We start from the raw sequence: 21,580 nt of genomic DNA on the forward strand, positions 1-21,580 counted from the left end.
ACACTTTTCAAACAAATAGCTATAATGCTAGAAAACTGTATTATGTTAATACAGATATCATTTTTATTCAAAATATTGATTGCAAGCTAACGAATTGAAGGCGCTAATACCACAGCTCGACAAAAACATCTAGGTACAGCGTCTGTGTGTTGGGGGTGGGCAAGGGGAGGGTGATTTAACACCCTCCAACGGTCCCAAAGCACTGTAGTATTTTGCATACACTGCACAATGTTACCATGGTGACAAGACCCGATTCTAGGCCCTGACCCACGAGGCACATCCAGCCAGTATGTGTACCCTTGTGCTGATCGAAGCCGTGTCAATTAGAATTTACATTGACTAGTGTCTATGGGAAAATTGCACAATTAGCTCTCTTTAGAAATTTTTATTTGTGACACATTTATTAATTTTAATTTGTTTTAGCAATTTGTGTGTTTCCATGTACATCAAAACAGAATCAGAATCAAAAACCGGCTTATTACAAAATACGATTTTTTTTCTCAGGCTTTGACATCTGAATGTAAATAGATACATCTAGAAGACATGTACAAATTATATACAGGGCTTAAAAAAAAACATTTTTGTATTTTAATCCGTTTAAGGCATTGTCAGCTTATTACGCATAAATGGTTTAAGAATGTATATTTAAATACACGCAATGTTAGGAACGGACTCTTGAGCGAAATGTTTCCAATTTTTTCCAAGACTACAACAACAAAAACCAAAACAACAACCTTTATTTATAAAGCATTTTTAACACAATAAAATTTACCCAAAGTGCTGTACATAGTGCATAAACTAGATAAATGTTTGTTTCGTTGTATACATATCTGACATTGTATACATTTCTGCCTGTGGTATGTAATGTTGAAACTGGCAAAGTATGCAACCGCCAGTGCGTATTTGTGCAGGAACCTGCGATAGAGGGGGTGGGGGGTGTTAGGGTGGAGAGAAAGAGAGATTTTGGTTCAGCTGAACCTCATTAATTCAGAAATGGAAATCATTTCTGCACGGAGCACCGGAGAAATGAGAGATAGAACGAGAGAAAGCAATAGAGAAGGAAAAGTCTGAGAGAACAAACAAAAAAAAGAGAGAGCGGAGGGACATCGGGGAAAGTCGATATTTTTCTCTTTTTCTCTTATCAAGAGTGTCAAGCCAAGCTCAAGGTTTTCCAAAATATCTGATATTAGAGCTTATTTTTGTTTGCTACATGTTTTTTTAAAAATTAATATTACAGGTGGGTGGTGCGTCAAAAAATCTCTCAAGACGTGACATTGTATTTCAGTTATATACCGTCCTTCTAAATATTAGAATTGTTATCCATGCATATTAATTCAACAAAATATTAGGTGGGGTAATAACAGATTAGACAAAATCTAGTGCTTTTGCAATATCACATGGGTCATTATGATATCAGATCTGTCATGCATACCACAGCATTTTTTTTAAAAACTGTGAACCGCAACAGATGTCAAAACTATTAATTTGTATCGCGACCAAGCCAAGAAATAATTATAAACCGGAGTCGTTCAGTCAACCATAATAATGCCACAGCCAAATAATTACATTTGTGAAGTAAAAGCAACAACAGGAAACATAATATTAATATCAGAATTACATTAATGTTTTGATGCCGAGCCTAGCACATATCGTTGGTGAAAAATCAGATTTGGCAGTCACACGCTCAAATTAATTAGTGCAATTAAACACAATTTGCAGCAGTGTCAAACCCTTTATTTTGGGTGGGCATTTACAACGCATTGGGACGTTTATTACCAACAAACATTAACTTTGCAGAATGCACTAATAACCTTAGGTGATAAATCAGCGAACAAATTAAAGAGACAAGGAGCTGAAAATGTGCCACACAATAGGACAAAGAATATATGCATTATGCAGAAGCTGCATATCATCCAAACTAGTTTTTGAGTAAAATATGTAAACACTAAAGCTGTACAGGTGAAAAACGTGTATTCTAAAATATGTTAATTGGAGAATAGAGTACTACATTCTTATTGATAGTTGAAACCATTACCAGATAAATTAAAATATACAATAAATGAATATCCAAGCAGCATAAAATGTGTACAACTTGTTGAATGACGGGCAATCAAATTCTTGGAAAATCTGTCGATCTTTCTCTGGAAAAATAAATGTGTGGGAAGTACAATAAATGACTATTACTTAAAAAATCGTAACTTCGAGATCAAAAAAAAATTAAAGGTACAATATGCAGGATTTTTGCTGTAATATATCCAAAAACCACTAGGCCAATGTTATATATTTTGTTTAGTTGATTACTTACAATGTCCCAAATATGTCCAACTATTTGTAAATCGTGAGAAAATTGTGATTTTTAACCAAGGAAACGGGACGTGTGAGCAGGGGTGAGGAGTTGCCAGTCAATGGCGTCATATCCGCGTTACCCCCGGTTTCCGCCAGGTTTGACCTCGTACTGCAATAGTAACCATGGCGACAGACATTGACAACTGGGTCGGTTACTCCCGTTATGCGAGCTCAACAGCGTGAGCATCCCTAGCAGGGTTTTGTTCAAACATTATGGACAAGGCAAGCAGACTTTGAGACGAAAAGAGGACTAAAACGATAATCAACATCTTTCGAGATGCCGAGAGCTCCACGTCCGCGACTAACTTCGACTTGACAGAGACGCGAGTTTTGCATGTTACTTGAGCAAACAGGTGAGCAAATTAATTTACTTAAAACTAATCAATGTTATGTAGTTCAGCATGATGAAAAGTTAGAATATGATCTGAATGTTATTCTCTATTGTTAATCTAGCTTAGTCTCATACAGCCAACAAACAACCTAACTAACAACATGTGTTACCTCAAGTTTAATTCCTCTAATAAACTGACCTGTGTGAGTATTAATTCAGCACTTGCGTGTAGTTCGCTAGAAAGAAATGTCCTTATTCCTTTATATTCGCGGGACTCGCGTTGCGTGTGGCGCTGGTATACGTCAAGCAAATCGCGCCCTGCTTCATACTACAGTCATGTTAAAAACATCAATCTATTCACTCATCCATAAAAGATCCATCAGCTTGACGCCATGATCCAGAACTCCGCTTAACGCGGAATATACGTCATTAATATACGCCTTTGTTATTGTAAGAGGTTAGCGACCCCTGGTGGCGAAACAATCTTGCATATTGTACCTTTAACATGCTAATAAATAAACAGCAGGAGAGATATTATAAATAAGTGAAAAAGCCATCTTCCCATCTTCCCTTCAGGATCTGTCCTGAGCCTTTTAGAGACTTTCCCACCCTGCCCTCTCTCGGCTCTTGTAATATGGGGCAGCTTCTAATCGGACCGTACATCCCTTGGATTACAAACCCACCGACAACACCACTATGACAGCCTTCGCAGCCCCCCAAAATCAGGTCAACAGCCCCTCCCCCAGCCTCTTCATTACCCTCCTCTTCCATTATGAAAAACATGTCAGACATAGTCCAATTTTTTTATTTATTCACGCCAATGTTATCCGACTCCTTACAAGTGTCAATATAGAATTGACTGATCATATAAGTAGCATTCAGTCTCTCTTATTGGGTGGACATGCTCAATGTTTAAAAAAAAAAAAACAGCCAATACAATTGAGATTGGATTTTCCTCAAATGGATATTAACACTACAACAGACTGTGGGAAAACCAATGCAGCATGTTTGGTAAACAACTCAAGGTCAGATTTTAGGGGCAAGGTGTGATTTAACATTTCAGACAGCAGCAGTTCAAGATTTCTGATTGGCAGCCGAAGAGCCGGTGACCTTTGTTTGACCCGTAGCCTTTATAAACTGCAGCAGTTATTAAACCCTCGATCTTGCACGGAGAGTCTGACAAAGCAGGTAGCAGAGAAATGAGACCAAAAAAAGAAAAGAGCGAGAAGAAGAGACGCACAAGACAAAATAATCGAACACAAAGCAGCATAAACGGTAATCATAAAAGCCACCTATACTCAAAAAACTAAGATCTAAGGTTTTCTGGCTAGAACAATAAGCTAATAAGCATTATGCATGAGGTTAAACTAACAATCCAGCAATCAAACCTGAATGAAAGTAAAGATAAAGAAGCCATACTGAGTGTTTAACAAAAAAAGAAAAAACACAGAGGAGAGCGTAATATCTCAACAATGCAGCTGGGGCTCAAATATGCAAACACGCACACACACACACAGGCGAAAACAGAAAGCTTGAGCACACCTGATCAGCTCAGAGACAGATGCATCTTTAGCTCAGAGCCATCACTGCTGGTCTGTCATAGGAGTAAAGGTTTATTTTTCACATTCTGAGTTTAGATCAATCATAAAATAAACAGAACTGATTGTCATACACCATGGTATTAACATTGTACTCACAAAAATCTCAATGAGTACCATGGTACGTCAAAAATGTGCCCAAATATCCATGGTAATTTTTTTTAGTGAAACAAGAAAACAAACAAGCATACAAAAAAAAATGTCAATGGTCCATGGTCAATCTAGACATAGGTCTCCAAAGTACTTAAAAATGTACCATGGTAATGGCCATGATATAGTTTGGAGCAAGCAAGCACCTTGTGAAATGTTGAGAAAGTGAAAGCAGCAATTTAAGACATGTATAGAACCATCCCAGTTAAGCCCCGTCATTCTGTCGCTGGGGCAGCGGGGTACAGCTCTGCCAAGGTACGACTGAAGGCAGGTGCGGGCACAGCCTCAGAGGTAATCAGCCGGTCAGTGGGGAGCCATTTTGACTTCTAGTGAAAACCTCAAGAAGCAAAGGGTATAAAAATAATAATTACTCTACATTACGCTCACTGTCTGAGAATAGACCCATGGCGGCAGTTACAGCAACACAAGGCAGAGACGATACGAGCCGCGGTATCTTTCACCACACTGCCGTAGCATGTGTGCAGAGGTGAAAAGTGGAAAAATAAACACTCCACCTAAATCAAATAACGTAATCTCCAGTTATAAACGCTGTCTGCGAGAGTAAATCCAATCTGAAGGGACCTAAAGAAGGTGCCTGTTTTGAGGGATTCATGCTGGTGTTGTGGGCTTTTTCCTCACAATCTCTGGAAGCCTGTTGAAACTTGATCCCAAGAACACCTCTGCTTTACAACTGGACGTTTTTTTCTATATTGTGCCAAGCCGGCACTTGAGAGCAAGGTGGAGAAGGATGCCCCGCAATGCCAACTGTGGTAAATGCCAGATGTGGGACCTGCGAACTTAACCTCGCAGCCATCAGCACTGCCTATCACTAGTGCAAGAAAAAGCGATGAAATGAAATAGAGAGACTTGGAATAACTGTGGTATCCCTTGATTCACACCCCCTTGCAAGGTTATGAGAAAAACGCACCACTGCGGTCTCTATATTGACACTCGCAGAAAAGACAGATGGTTTATTCGGACAAAACCCACAGCAGTGCAAACAGGAATCTGAAGCATTGTGCAGAAAGCAAGCAAACACCTCCTGGTTCTGAAGAACAAATCAGGACGGAGGGAAGAGTCGGTCAATGGAGAATTACTTCATTTTATTGTTTGCGACTCCTTACTTCAATGAGATAACCTTTAACGTGAAGGCAACTGAGAAAGAATTTAGATATGGTTTTTTTCAGGCTGATGCCGATACCGATACCGATCTTTCGAAATCCGGGTCGGCCTGTGGCCGATTAATGCTGCCGATCTATTTTGGCCGATATTTGCTTGGTTTTTAACCTCTATTTGACCTCTATTTTACATAAAATGTAAAAGAAAGGATAATTACTTAACATAGACAAACTTTCTCAACAAAAACATTACATCCACTCAAAAAATGTCCGGAAAAATGTCCTGCTGCTCACTCGGCTGAAAAATGACTCTAGCGACAACATGCGTCAAACACATGTTCCACGACAACACTAGGCTGCCCACAGATGCGCCTGCCTAACAGTCGGCTTGATATATTTGGATATTGGCCGATGCCAATTATGTTAAAAATGCCAAAAATCAGCCGATCAATCGGCCGAGCGATTAATCGGTCTACCTCTAAAAGAATTGGCCAAGAATGTTTTCATAAATCAAAAACAAAATATGGAGGTGAGACGACGACACACCTTAAGTTGAAAATTCGGGAGTTCCACGCATATACATACGCAAAATTTGCTTGGGGCTCGCGTCGACGGATAGGGGTCTGCGGGGGTACGCCGTCGATTCGAGGCAGAAGCATAAAACAGGCTTTATAGGTACCGAAACCGGACACCGATATGGAACCGGTTCCTAAGTATGTAACCGATACGAATCAAAACGCAAATTTCGGTGCCACTTCAATGCCTCAGCTGTCGGTTTAAATATTTGCCCTGCGGTTCTTCAAAACAGAAAAGGTGGATTAACAATCTGTATTTAGAAATGGTTCATTCTCCTGGCGAAAAGGTGGATTAACAATCTTCAGTCCGTAATTTATAGTGATAATTTTTATTGATTGTCAGTCGAAACTTGAAACTACGTGATTTATAAAAAATAATTACCCAAAAAGCCAAATTGCACAACAGTGGTGAAGCAGCAACAAAACCTGCAACCTGTGGAGAGTCACCAGTGTTATTCATTTAATGCCTGAAATTTATTCAATTTTCTGTGGGAAGAGAAAATCTCAGAACCTAATTCTGGGTTGGCCGGCCATCTTCAAAGTAACAGTGGAGTTTAGATGAAAACAGCACTAGGGAGGTAGACTTGCAATTGCAGGAATTCAGACGGAGTTCAGGTCACACCTCCTCCAGACAGATGACATTTAAATTCCATTTATTTTCTTGGAAACGCCACCTTACCAGAGCAACATACAAGAAAATGCATGTACTGTATTGGGATGACTGCTTCAACAAAAAACGAAAAAAACTCAAAACAGTATCAACAAGCCAAGGGACAATAAGAATGCAGTGCTAATGAGACAAGTAACCGTGTTATAAGAGGGATAACGTACAGGTCCCTTCAGGATGAAACAAAACACTTACGCTTATGCTCAGATATCAGGCAATTTCTAGCAAGACGTGGTAGAAGTTAAAAATAAATAAATAACTCTCGGACACATCTGCCCTCTACATCCAGATGCTCTGAAGCAGGAAAAGGGTCAAATCAACGCTAGACAAAACAAACAGCCCGGAGCCCCATTTCACACTCACGTTTCAACACAACATGCTCCGGAAAGTCAAAAGCTTGATTTTGAAGATAGAAAAGGGGTGTCAACGGAGTAAAAAACATTTGAACATACCGTAAAACTTTAAATAATAGCCCAAGCTTTTATTTTCACAAATCGTCGAACTGCACCGGCTTGTATTTGAGACAGGAGTCTATATGAGACAGACCTTTGTAAAGTAGTGTTGAGATGTTTTCTATAATCTCTAAAAATCTCCAAATGCTCCACGTGAAACTGCGGTCTTCCAACCTTTTACTATTGTGTCAATTGATTTTGATTAATATTAGGGGAGTAAATCGGAGAGTTAATCACAATACGATACGATATCGATTCTCTCAGCCAGCGATACGATATTTGCCGATACCTCCAAAAATTATACGATTACGATTCGATTCATCGATATTTAGATATGTGCCAAGTGTACACAACCAGTTACATTTATTAACTTACAATACATCCAAAAACATATTACATGAAAGTTTAATATATATATATATATATATATATATATATATATATATATATATGTTGTGTGGCAAAAGCGGAAAACTCCACATTTCATGTTTCAGAGTTAAACAAAGCCAAGTAATTGTTATGATACATAATAAAACACTTGGTAAATCTGTAATGTTAATCTCCTCAGCTGACTTAGGACTCGGCTATTATTTAAAGTTTACAGAGTATTTGGTGAAACAGCATAACCATGGAAAACATGACCAAGAAAGTCTTGTTAAGAAGCTAATTGAGAAAGCTTGGAGGGGACACTAGCATGCTAGCATCTCATGCTGGGGACTTACATCCAAAATACAACACATGGTTTTCTCCTGGAAATCTACAGAGAGGAAAATGAAGGTAACACCAAATCCTTTAAGTGAAAACCTTTGTGAGTCACTGATCGGTGCTTTAAGGTTTATTCCTGTTTGTCATCTTCCAAAATCTCTGTAAATCTCATTGAGAGAGAAAAATGAGAGACAAACATTGAGAGATTTTAAATGATAAATGGCAGAAACTGAGCATACGAAAGGAGATAAAAAAAAGACAGGTGAACGCTGGGGAAGATGATGCAGTGGGAACAGCTCAGATTGAAAAGAGAAAAGCAGCACGTAGCTCACATTCAAAATCACAGTCACGTATTAGTCATCAAGACCACCTGGAAGCTCATGAAACAAGAAAGACGAAGACAATGACCAATGCTTATTCACTATCCACTTTTGAAACGCTCGGATATTATAAACCACCTGTTCCTCTACTCTTCTTTTCAAGGAGAAAATGCTGCCAAAAGATGCAGCATTGAAAAACATGTTCGTCTGTCGCCCTTCCATCCTCTCCAAGTTTGCCACCTCGTAAGTGTGTCATTGAGGTACGCTCATCATGTCTGCCGTGAAGACATATGTGATGGCTGAAATTGGTGTTCCAATTTAAATGGTGTAACAGAGGGTCAAGAAAAGGGCCTCCATAATGTACTGACAATGTTTCTGTCTGTATGTGACGGGATGGGAAAGCTAGTACTGGGTGGTTTGACCAAAAATTGAACAAACAAATTTTTGTTTGTTTTTCAAAATTAAGCCGGCTTTCCGGTTTATGACAGGGTTTTTTTTCATGCATAATCAGGTGTTAAAACTTTACTTCTACTTTATTGTCATTAGTTAATATTGTACAATAGAATAGCACCCAGTATAACCTAAAATTGTTATTTCTTAACATTCTAATAACATTCTTATAACCAAGCAAGAACGTTAATACAAGTCAAAAAAAAAATGGACGTTTTGAATGTTCCACGAACATTCAGAAATAACGTTTTACCTTAATGGGAAAGTTATGAAAACGTTCTTACCTAAAATTGTTAGCTGGGGAGGAAGAGAGATTTGCGATTGCACTGAACACGTTTTCAGACCTATTCTTACAAGAGGAGCTTGTATCTGAGAACGCACGCGCGAGCAGAGATTCGCGCTCGCGCATTATATTAATTTCCTTTCGCGCTACAATAGTGCGCTCTCAACATTTGACAGGAAAATAACGCCATAGTTCGGCAGCATCCACCTTGCCTGTAACGCAACACCAGAGCTGTTTGATTTACCCTCGCCTCACCGTCGCTGCTTAAAAGTACAACATTGTAAAGGGTCCGTCTGAAACAGTGTCGGCGGCGCAGCGTTAAATAAATTGGTATGAACCTTTATACCACCCAGCACTAGGGAAAGCCATCTTCCAGAGTGTGACACTTGACGTAGCACTTTATGATGGACGACTGCCGCATATAAACTTAATTCAAAACGCATAAAATCCAGGCCTGGTCTTATCGTCTCGCACTGTTGTCACTCCTCCTTTTATCCTTCCGGAGCTCCTCTGTAAGACTCGAGACCGGCGTGATCTCGTACTAACCCTCGCTCTGTTCCCACAGCACTCGACCCCGCCCTGCTTGGCCTTTTGAGTTTTGTGTTCACCTGACCAATTGCTAAGGGCAATTTACATAAGACATGCTCTTGCTAGGGATGCATATTATATTAGTACCATTATTTATTATTAACTGTCTTTTAAGATTCAAGATTTAAGATATTTTTTAATAACAAGCACAGTTAAAAAATATCTAATGCCAGCAAATACCCATTCAGTAATAACCGATATAGAAACATTTATGTTAAAACCTACTCAAATAAAAGGTAAGTCTTGTTTTGTGAAATACTTGTGGTAGAGTTCCTGAAGAACTCCAAATAAACAATGTGTAAATGTTGCTTGTGAACATAAAGCCTAGTTCACACTACATGATTTTAAAATGTCGGGCTGAACTGTGCAGTTTACACTACATGACTTGCTCTCAGTGAAATCATGAGTGTTCAAGTTGTTTAGCTGTTCACACCACACAACACAACGTGATTGATCCACAACAGGAGGTAACTCACTACACGAGTTAACAACGCACTACATAGAGATACAACCACGATCGGATGATAAGAGCATATCATTTGTGACTCAATTAGAGCTGTTTCAGTACTATAGTACGGTCTAAATCCTGAAAATAATCAAACAAATAACGAGTTGACAACAACACGATTCTATCTGGTCTAGAAACCATGTTTTGCCACGAAAAACCACGCAATAAAACGAACCAGAAATGACGCGAAACTGCAGAGAAGAACACAACACGCGAATATGGACGTCAGACAGAAACTAGTGCTGCACACTGTTTGCTCGACGATCTGCTCTGAGAAAAAAAAATGCAAAAAAGAAAAGAAAAAGTAAGATTTACCTGGTGTCCTCAACCCATGCGTTGCTATGATTGGCTGTACTCATGACATCACTGAGATTGAGTCGCGCGACTGCTCGAGATATCTAGCATGCTAGATATTTTTCTGAGCTCGGTGACCTGTCTGCGAGCTGTCTTTGGTGCGTTGTTGGCTCTTTCACACTAACGGATTGGCGAGCGTTAATCGCCCGCTAATCGCCCGCGATTTGCACGCGATAACACCCTGACTTGTCGGCGACTCAACGATTTGCAAATCGGGCTTAAATCGGGCTTAAAATCACGTAGTGTGAACTAGGCTTAACTAGACTTTTCGCAGAACCAAGATTAGCATCCAGATGCAACAGATAAAAAAGGCACAGTACATGCACATGCACATGGCCACAACTTGGACTGTAAAAAGATCCTGAAAATAAGCGATAGAATCTTTTTAAATCACTCCTCAGAACAATATTGTTTTGAAGTCATCAGTTTACAAGCAACTCCACATGCAAAATTACATGACAAATATGCAAATCTTTCTGCTTGTGTAACAAAATACAGAGGTTTAGACAAAGGCTCTGACAGGAGTCAGGCTTCTGTGGAAGTTTTAGGAAGTGTGCAGCAAGCAGGTACATACCACTATAGCTTACTTTCTCTTTTACTTTGTTTTTCTATTAAGTAAAAGACCATCATATTTGACTAAATTATGATTTCAGATCTATAACTGGGAATCACAATCAATAGCTTGTCTATAAGTACACTGAAGTACTTCCAGATGACCCTGCCTGTTTAAAAATGGGGAGGGGGTTGGATGGTGAAAATATGGTATTGAGAGTTTCTTGGTGGCAGTAGGGTTAGGGCCTGGTTTTTGGGGAACTGGCTTTCCGCTTCTGGGAGCTCGGCCAGAGTCACAATCCTATAGCAATTCTCGGATTAGTTATGAACCAGATTCCACAGATCTCAAGATTTGCATTTTATATCCCATTATCTTTGCTCCCAACTGGAGGACTCGCACAACCTCCATCCCTGGCCAGAGAGAGGGTAGACAAAAAGAAGGAAGACTCTCATCCTCCCCAAATTCCACCCCAAACAATAAAAAGGTTTAATTTTATGACTCCAAAAACATAGTCAACTACTGAAACCCTGACTTGGAGAAGCCAATATAACTGCAGCGCTGACAGTGAGGAGGAATTGACTCATGGGAACCTGCTTGTTTTTCTGCCCCTGATCCACTGACACGCTAGGGAATGGGCACTGTTATCAGCCTTGCCTGAGATAGCAGGCTTGATGGGGCGGCCGGTCCATAGGGATCCCAGAGCTGGAGTTAATCAGACAGAGACAGGTCTGGAGAAACCCAAGGGACTGACGCCGCCGCATCCTCCTCGCCCTCGATCTCCACCACTCCCATCATCACCAAAACTCGTCATGACCTCAACCGTAAGACTTTTCACACAACATTAGCCAGGTGTCTACAAAAGTCTCAAAAATAGATCGAAAATAGGCTCGGGTCTTCTAAGAAGCGGCCAGCCAGTGGCTCGAGAGTTGACGGCCAAGGGAAATCGCTCAGGAAGATCAACGGTGCGGAGTAACCCTTGAGAAAAGAACTTGATGTGTTCACTTCATCCTAGCCCAATTAATAAAAAACTCCAAACCTAAAATCCGCTGGACACACTATTCTGAAGCCAAATGGAGATTAATAGCCTGATGAAAAGATTTGGGTTAACATTCGAAACAGGACAACACAGGCCGGATACGCTCTGACCTCCTGAACTTTGCCGAGGGTTAAAGGTCAGGGGAAACCGGCCATTAATCCTCAGACTAGAACTCAGGGCCGGGACATCTGAGCTTCGAGTCTCGAGTCCCGAGTCCCCGAGGTCCAGTAGCAAAGCTTGGAGACCGAGCCAGGGTTTACTTAGAAAAGGCCACCGAGCATTTCAAACAGTCAATCTGAGCAGACAGCCTGTTTCACAATAGCCACATCCAGTTCGAGCACGGGTGGTCAGTCGTGCGGAGGAGGGGGTCATCAGAACACTCATTTCGACAATCCAAGGTGTCCATTGGGTGTTAGAAATGATTAGGCGTATAGATTAATTGAACACACGTCAGACTTAATTAAGCATGGCGTTTAATTAACCATGTAATTAATCTTATAGAGGCCGTACACACACATACATATTCCAATTGGTTGAAACTTCAGCAGACAGATGACACGGACTTGTAACTGTTCTCTGCTAGTAAATCCAGCAAATTAAATGTCTGAAGCAAGAATAGACGCTGAATCCCTTTTGTGACTCAAGGCCCGAGATTTGGCCCAGGTGAAACTCTGGTGCTAGCAGTTTGCAGTAAATCATACTTACTTTCATACAATCTTTGACACATTATCCTCCTCTGGAGTGTATTCACAAGGTTTTAAAACTGCTAATGTGGCGGGTAAAAGATATTTGCACAATTTATATTTGATGCTACATTTCTGCCAAAGAAAACATGCAGAGTGGGAAAGAGGTCCCTGTATACCCAGCAAGATACAAGCGCTAACACTTCAAGGGTTGAGCAAGGGTCAGTGTTTGTGGTCACATTAATATAGTCATTTGCAGTTGGAAAGCTGCATCAACAAATAACTACCCTTTTTGGTGGAGCTGAGGGGTTGTCCACACATGCAGTTCTCCATTACTAACTTAAAGGTCTTCTACAGATCAAGGGGTCAAAAGGGTCAGTCTGCAGACCTTCAAGAGTGACCCATGACAACCCAGCCAACTCCAAATCCCACAGCTTTAAAGGGATACTCCACTTTTTTTTTTTTGGAAATAGGCTCATTTTACAACTCCCCGAGAGTTAAACAGTTGGGTTTTACCGTTTTTTGAATCCATTCAGCCGAATTTCTGATATTTCGAAGAATATCAGTAACCAGACAGTTTCTGGTCCTATTGACTTCCATAGTAGGAAAAAAATATACTATGGAAGTCAATGAGACCAGAAACTGTCTGGTTACTAATATTCTTCTAAATATCAGAAAATCGGCTGAATACATTCGAAAAAGGTAAAACCGAACTGTTTAACTCTGAGGCAGTTGTAAAATGAGCCTATTTCCAAATAAAGTGGAGTATCCCTTTAAATGGACAGTTTGCTACCCGACAATTTAAAATATATCCCTCGCCTTCTTGTTGTTCCAAACCCGTATGACTTACTTTCTTCAGCAGAACACAAAAGAAGAAATTTTGACATTCTAGTCCAAACTAAATTGGACGCCACTCACTTCCACTGTATTGACTTACAAGAGGGTGAGTAAATGAGGACTGAATTTTTATTTTGGGGTGAACAATTCCTTTAAGCATCTGGGTTACAGTGCCAGAACTTAATTAGAACCCGGAGGAACCAGACAAAGGTGTATCCTAGTACACCAACAATGAAGCTCCACACATTGCTAATATTTGTAGATATTACATCATTTTCTTTAATCAAATATTTCCAAAACAAAGTCATAAGTCAAAGTCGTAACCTGTGTGGCCATATTTTTAGCACATATGTTGTAGGAGTAGACATAGAATCAGAAATAACAAATGTAATAACGATCCAAAGCTTAACATGAACAGCACTGCTAATTGTAAACAGGCGGTAAACTTCAGGTTTATCCCAACCCCAAGGTGGATAAAAAAGGAACTCACATAATCGTGGAAAGCCTTGGCCTCGCTGGAATGTTCACATGTCTCCCGTCGATCTGGAGCTGCGCAGTACAGATCCCAGAATACACTGCAAAATAAGGCAGAATAAACAAAGCTGAGTATCAAATACATGGGTGAACTCCACAGAACGAAACAGCTGCCGAACTAAACACCAACAGGCTGTGGTGCACTTTACAACATCAAGGCCATGTGAAAATGGTACTGAATGGCATGGTTTGTTTTAGGTCCCGTTGTTCTAATTTTTCCAATTATCCTAATCTTTACCGAAAACAAGTTTTTGCCAAAATGCTTGAGCTCAACTGGGATGCATCTGACCTACTCACAAACATAAACAACACATTGCCGTTGTCAATTACAAACCTTAAGGGTTTATATTAACATGCAAAGCAATTTACTTCAGTTTCATTATGAGTTTTTTTTTAATACACTGCAGGGCCAGACTGGGACACAATTTCAGGCTGGGAAATCGAACACTCATCCAGGCCATCCCATACACCCACAACAAATTTTAAAACCACGGACAACCCTACTTTCTGTATGGCCATCACGTAAAAAAGGTCTGTGTTGGGGCCGTGCAAACTAAAGGTTCCCTCTTCTTGAACTGCACCTACACTTCCCTTTTGCTTTTTTCCATTTTCTCTGATACCTCTCCTTCTCTCCCTTGTGTGTACTTTTTTTTTTTTTTTTACTATTTTTCTTGTACCTGTCACTTCTACTGTTATGAGTAGTTGCAAAAAAACACCTCATTGTAATTTGCTTGCACAGGATCTAACTTTATCAAAGTATTACATTAGGACAGTGTTTTTAATCTTAGAAACGACTAAAAAATATATATTTCATACAAATATAATGAAAAAATTTGTTTTAATTGTCTAAAATGTCAAAATTAGTACAAGAACTACATTATGACAATATGTTTTCAGAAAAATCTTAATAAAATAAACATTTTACTTCATAATTACGATGACGAATATATAATAATGACTAGAAATGCACCGATTACAATTTTCTAAGCAGATTTTTCTGTAAGTGTGACCTGCCGATACAGATTTTCTTTCAAAGAACTGTAATTGACAGCATATACAAACAAAAATCGACTTTTCTTCAAATGTAAAATGTCATTTTCATTTAAAAAAAAAAAACAAAAAGACATTTTTGAGACAAATTTGACAACAAATTTCAAACAACAGCACAAATAAATGGAATAGAATAAAGATATATGAAATAAAAATGGCTTTAAGTTTTTCAGATGGGTATAGAGTATATCCAGGTAAGAAATACAAGTGAGTGAGAGGAGGCGGGAGTGTGTCATTTCGCCAGAGAACGAGCAGATCTCGGTCTTGGCCGATCATGAGGAAAATCGTCTGATTCCGGTCCCTGGACGGTCGATCAGTGCATCTCTAATAATGACGTCCTTTTGCATTCAGTATTTTGAGAGACAATAGTAATGGGATGCTACCGCCAACATTTGCTAGCAGTTTAATACTTCGCTAAGTTGACCAAGACAAAACCAAAACCGCAGCCTATTTACAGACGAAACTAAGCTGGACTTGCCCTGAAAAGGTCAGTAATTTTGACCTTCTCTGTTCCACCTGACTGATCGTCTCCATCCAAGTTCCTCGCATTGATTACTCTGTTCAAAACAGTTTTGATTGGCAGACGCATGGAGCAGACGTTAAGCGAATACTCGCCAGTCAAGACAAACAGAATCACGATGTATTATCAAATGCCAAATTGGGGTTCGTCAACCGGCAGGATTTATGGGGTGACGCGGTGTCGATTTCTATTTTAGAAACGTGTGAAATGGTTTCAAATCAGGCACTGGCTTCAGTCCTCCGCTTGTGTAAAAAAAGCACATCCGAGGAATAACAGAAAACTGATTTTCTTCAGTATGACACTCAGTAGAACTTGACAGATTCTATCAAAGCTGGGTCACTGCAATCATAACCCCCTGGATAGCTTCCCACTTTATGAGGTGCGACCTGCAAGTGGCTAATCAATTAGGCTTGATATTTGTTAATTAAGGAAATACAGTCCTTAAGGGCTGCTAGTGGGAGCAGGTTGCACTCCAAATTGTCCCTTAATTACTTCATTGAAAATAAGTACCTGTTAAACAGGTCGGCATTAAACCGCTCTCACTCTTTAGATATTGATTTAATGGACGCTTCATAAAAGCTGCTGAAGCAGGGCTTAAGAAAACGAACGCAAGTTGTTCCATCTTTCGAGGCAGCACTTTTTACCGCTGTGCATTATTTCTGCTGATGTAACAAAATTAGACTTCTGTTCTGAATGTGAGGAAAAAGCTTACGTTTGATGTGACAGATTGCAAAAAGGACAAAATAGGCCGCTCACGGCACAGCGACAGGTCAATGGGGCTAATCAGTTTCCACCCATTTCATATATCTTGCCGTGGAGTGGAAACCATTTGACGGATTTGTGTTCGTGACCATAACGCAAAGGATAGCTCATGACAGCTTTCATAAATCACTCATTGTTTATGGGTGGAATAAGAGAGCAAGGTTAAACAACGTTCAGCTCATAAGACTACAAAAGTAGAGGAACCGCAGTAAAAAATTGTTTAGATGCATATGTAGATTGAGCTTAGGCTTATTAAAAGGAAAAAGGAAGAGGTCAGCCAAATATTTTAATTCTCGCATCTTGCTCCAAAGTCATGTGACTTACAATGAATGCAAACTAAAGAAATGTATGAATGAAGGTTGTTCCTATGATAGATTTGTGAAGACGAAATACCAAAAAAATCGTTAAGACCATTTTTGAGAAATAGATGAAGTGATTCAATGATTCAAAGTCAAAAGAACAATTTATTCAAGAAATCAGAGACCTCATGTGATGCATCAAATACATCTAAGGCAGATGTCAGGATTTTCGTTGAGTAAATTTCAGTCTGATCCTCACACAAAGCCTTTAAAAAAATCTATATAGCATTCTGTGGACCACATTTATGTTGCTTTTTGTAATTTTTGAGCTTGATAACCCCATATCTCTTTCACAGTGGGATATTCTTCAAAAATTACAGTCATACCACTCCTTTTTGAAAAATTGAGAAAAAAGCGGAGACACAAAAAGACAAAAAATGCCATACAAGATCCATAGATGAGTGCTCAGTAGGAGGCACTATACATTAACACCTCACATCCTATAGAAGCCATAAACCAGGAAACAAATAAAACAGGTGAAAAGAAAAAGCAAGAAAGGCACTTTGACAGGGGAACGTCATGCCTGTTCTGTGCCCTTCAGTCAGTTCACAATAAAGCCGGGCGGCATTATCATATCTATCAGCCGCCGTTAAAGAGATTGCAGCTTTGTCGGAAAGCTGCTGGAGGGAGACAGCAGGACCATCTCAAATCCAATCAGGGTGCAGGGGAAATGAAATAAGACGCCAGTTACACTTTGTTACTGAAAAGCCTTTTCTAAAAAAAAAAAAAAGTATGTTCGATTACCTTGATTTCAGCAAGACGACTTGCTTAATGCCTGTGTGCTTTGCATCAACACACAGGAAATGTTTGAAAGTTTTTACATAGCTGGTATGATGGCACGCACGAATCACGACAGTGGATTTTAGGACATGAGGAAGTGTAAATAAATAAATAAAACAAACAAACAAACACAAAACAATAAAAACTAGAGGAATTTTCAAAATTATATCACCATTATAATATGCTAACTATAAAAAGGGGGGATGGGATGGGGAGATGACCCAAAACGAAGGATTCAAACTTGCCCGCATATAAGTGCCACAATGCAACAGGTCTGTACACGTAGATTTCCCGCCATACATTCTCTCCAACATTTTGTTCCTTTAGATAATATAAAACAAAATACACATCAAAATCTCTCTCTCTCTCACAAAAAAATTTCATGTACTTCCAATACTTTGGTGTGACGTATTTAAGCAAAACATATGTGATTAGATGGTGTGCGAGTTTACATATCAAACTACAGAGACCGAATGACAGTTTTCTTAAACAAGGCCTAAATAGCTATTTAACTTATTAGCTATGCGAGTTATTTCTTGGAATAACATACACCGATTAATTATTCACCAGAAACATGAATCCATTCAGGGTCAGTTTTGAATTTGTCTTGACTTTAAACATGCTGCTATCCATCAGATGTAGTACATAGAAATGTTCATATTAGCATCAATGTAATATTGTGCGACATGACCTGACCTAAGTGTTTATCAGTATAACATGTAAATCAGCTGCCTTTTCATTTGCATTAAGTCAATTTTTAGATTGCGTCATGTAAATAGTTGTGACATATTGTGTTCTACATGCTTTAATGTCAACTTTAGGGCATACACAACCATAACACCCTTTCTTTCTGTTTTAAATTAAAGTGTGTTGAAGGTAAACTCTTCACTGTGGCTTTTCAGTTATCTCTACCATTCACAAAGAAGGATGTCAGCCATAGGCCATCTGAAAGTAAATCCATTTAACATTTCTATGGCTCGACTTTCTCCTTTCTTACCAGAAATCGATTAAACAAATGTATGCACAAGATTAATCACAAACGGTCCAAACCTTTTTTTGCGATCCACACCTGCACCCCAACGAAAACCACCACCCCCCAACCCCTTGCTCGCCTTACAACAGATGTGGATGACTGCCCCTCTCACCAAACTTTGCCTCCATCCCCTTCAGCCCCACCCCAGAGCCTGGTGCTTTCAAACCCCCTTACAACAGGAAACTGTCTTAGACAGAAGGGAGGAAAATGCAAAAGGGGGTAGTGGAGAAGGAGATTTGGCTGTTTAACACAAAGAAGACTGGAATGCAAGGAGTTAATCCGTTTGAGGGTTCTTCCGCAAACAAAGGACAGGCCTCCAGACAAAGGTTGGTGGGGGTACGCACAGGGGGGAGGGGTTGGCTTTCCCTTACCATCTGGCCCTTTTGTTTTGGGGGAGGGGGGTTGGTGAGGAGGGCGGTACTCCATGGCCCCTCCGACTCCCTAAAACCTTGACACGACCCCCCTCCTCAACGTGCTATAGCTCCAGACAGACGCCCCCTCCGATAGTGTCAACAGCATCCAGGGACCCTCCAAACCCTACTAGACTCCCAATAATCTCACAGAGGGGAGCCAGTAATCCAAGATGGAGGAGAAGTTGAGTGTGATAAATGAACACACTGCTCTGTGTGAACCCGATCTCCACACACTGATCTTATTTTTGAGAAAGCTTAGAACATAATGTGAATTCCAGACCAACATAAGAGTCTCCAATGGACCCAAGTTATGATGGAGGGCCTAGTTAATTTGGTTCCAATAAAATAAGGCTGTTATGGATAGATGTACATAATGTTCAATGGGTTCTACCGTTTCGTACCTTGGGCTCGATAGTTCGTCAGACAAAACATTGAAAATTAGCCTTTCCGAAAAATTACCAGAGGACATGAACACTATAGGAAACAATGGTTCCCTGCTGAAAATACCATCTCAGATCAACATGAATTCCCAAGCTAATCATAACTGTTATATGGCAGCTTCTTGCTAACAAGCTAGTCCACTAGTTTAGGTATGTTTTTCACTAGGTTGGTTGACCAAGAGAGGCTTGCAAGCTAAGAAGCCTTGTAGGCACAATGCTGGTCTCTTCAACAGGGTTTTGGATATACGACCTTATTGAATGTTCAGTGCATTTAGCCTCATTTTAATTTGTGTAAGAAAATCTAATTAAATATGGCCTCTACCCAGGCTAAGGTTCACAGAGTGAAAGCCAACAAAGAGGAATACAAGAACATGTCAAGATCTTCAAATCCATCCACAGCAATCACTCACAGACGACCCTCTACGCACACCTAGGCAATAGATTCGCCATTGGCTAGTAAATTATTTTAGCCCCTTTCACACAGCGCGTTGATCCCGGAAAATTGCCCGACAAACACGACCCGGGATTGATACCGGCATTGATGCCGGGTTGGGCACCTAGTAACATTGCCGGGATCAGTCCTGGAACGTGCGCTGTGTGAACAAAAGCCAGGACCAATGCCATCGCGCGACTCTGTTGCTCTTAGAAGAAAGTTTGTGTTCGTCATCAACAAAGTAAGGACGAACAAATGTCTGCAAACTGGAGTGAAGCAGAGACCAGGAGCTTCCCACTTTTCCCACTGAAGCTGAGATTGTTCACCAGCTTTGTGGAACGGTATGCGCGTGTACATGTTTTCGACGCGTACGTTACACGTCTTATCCTGACGTGATGCGTCTTTCCGGGATATTACGGGTTGTGTGTGAACACACTCACATATCCCAGCAAATCACTGACATTGTGAATGAACCGAAATCAAACAATCCCGGGACAAATTCCAGGTCACATTATGCGTGTATTTTCCGGAATCTCTGTGTGAAAGGGGCTTTTGGTTACTCGCCAGACTGATATACCATTTTATATACATATTTACAAATATCTGAACATATACTGTTAACATCAGACAATCAAGTATTATATTATGATATCATGATAATCGAGCACTATTTAATGATTGATGACTTGTAGCGCGTCAATTCTGTGTGGCATGCAAGACTCTCACTCTCTCTTTGCGTGTGTGTGAGAAACACAGCGCTCTTAGCAAAACAGTGGCGAGTCGCCTTCACAGAGTTTACGGCACGTCAAATTATATAGGTACAGGTCTAAAGCTGTATGCCAACATACAAATATATATGTAATAAGGAGACACCTACGTTCAAGAATAATGGACTGTTGTTCATTAAGGCTACTCTACTGCTGATAATGGCTAGCATGGGCATAACGTCAGAGAATGTTAGGGGTTTTGAGTTACAAGATCAATACATACCACCACCATGAGTGCAGGAATCCAGGAGGCTCTCCTAATGTGATATTCTTCTCCCATCGGATCTAAAAAGGTAGAACCCGATAGAGAGAGAAAGAGAAAAAGAGACAAGTATGAATAGAGCAGGTTCAGAAAGCATGAACTACAGTTAAAAAACTCCATTATAATAGCAAAACAAATTAAACATCTAGTTCTTTTGGTTCAGCAGACCAAAAATCTTACAAAACCATTTATTCGCTGTGTTAACTGAGCAACTTGCTGTCCTAAATAAGTCCTATAATCAGGTCACAGTGGTTTAGGGTCACACATTGTAAGCAATATATGGATATCTCATAATATTAAAACGTTTTCAAGCTTAGATAGATGTTCACAAACAATCCGATCATGATGCAATGGCCAAAATGCCTGTCCGAATGTGTAGGGTAGTAGCATCGGTGCTTTAAAAGGTTTTACTACGCAACTTAAGAACATAAATTACAGACGAAACTGAAACATTCAACCCTACTGTATAATATATCCAATATATATCCCCATAACACAGACACCATTTAAAATATTCGCTCATCACATTCACTCTATCTTTAAAGATCACAGCCTACCACTGTAACGGATGCTACTTTTCCAAACAGACGTATTGATTTTAGAACATGCCCTGTCCATAACTATGCACCCAAAAAGCTGATGTGCATTATTCTGCGTTTCCCTGATGTAAGGG

The 21,580-nt window shown here is 39.9% G+C and overlaps 1 protein-coding gene across 2 annotated transcripts in view; it reads right to left on the reverse strand.

Annotated features, from left to right (window-relative positions):
• Nucleotides 1-21,580, reverse strand: part of ssbp4 (single stranded DNA binding protein 4) — a 71,284-nt gene that overhangs the window by 31,408 nt on the left and 18,296 nt on the right. Inside the window, exons 3-4 of one of the 2 annotated variants that reach the window (XM_039694791.2) lie at nt 20,869-20,930; nt 14,045-14,129 (exon numbers count right to left, since the gene is read on the reverse strand). In XM_039694791.2, the coding sequence (XP_039550725.1) occupies nt 14,045-14,129; nt 20,869-20,930 (147 nt within the window). The remainder of the gene's footprint in view (nt 1-14,044; nt 14,130-20,868; nt 20,931-21,580) is intronic. The other variant, XM_089116341.1, reaches the window with a different exon arrangement.

The sequence above is a fragment of the Pimephales promelas genome, chromosome 2 (genome assembly GCF_988280905.1).
Source record: "Pimephales promelas chromosome 2, fPimPro1.hap1.1, whole genome shotgun sequence".
Lineage (NCBI taxonomy): Eukaryota > Metazoa > Chordata > Actinopteri > Cypriniformes > Leuciscidae > Pimephales > Pimephales promelas.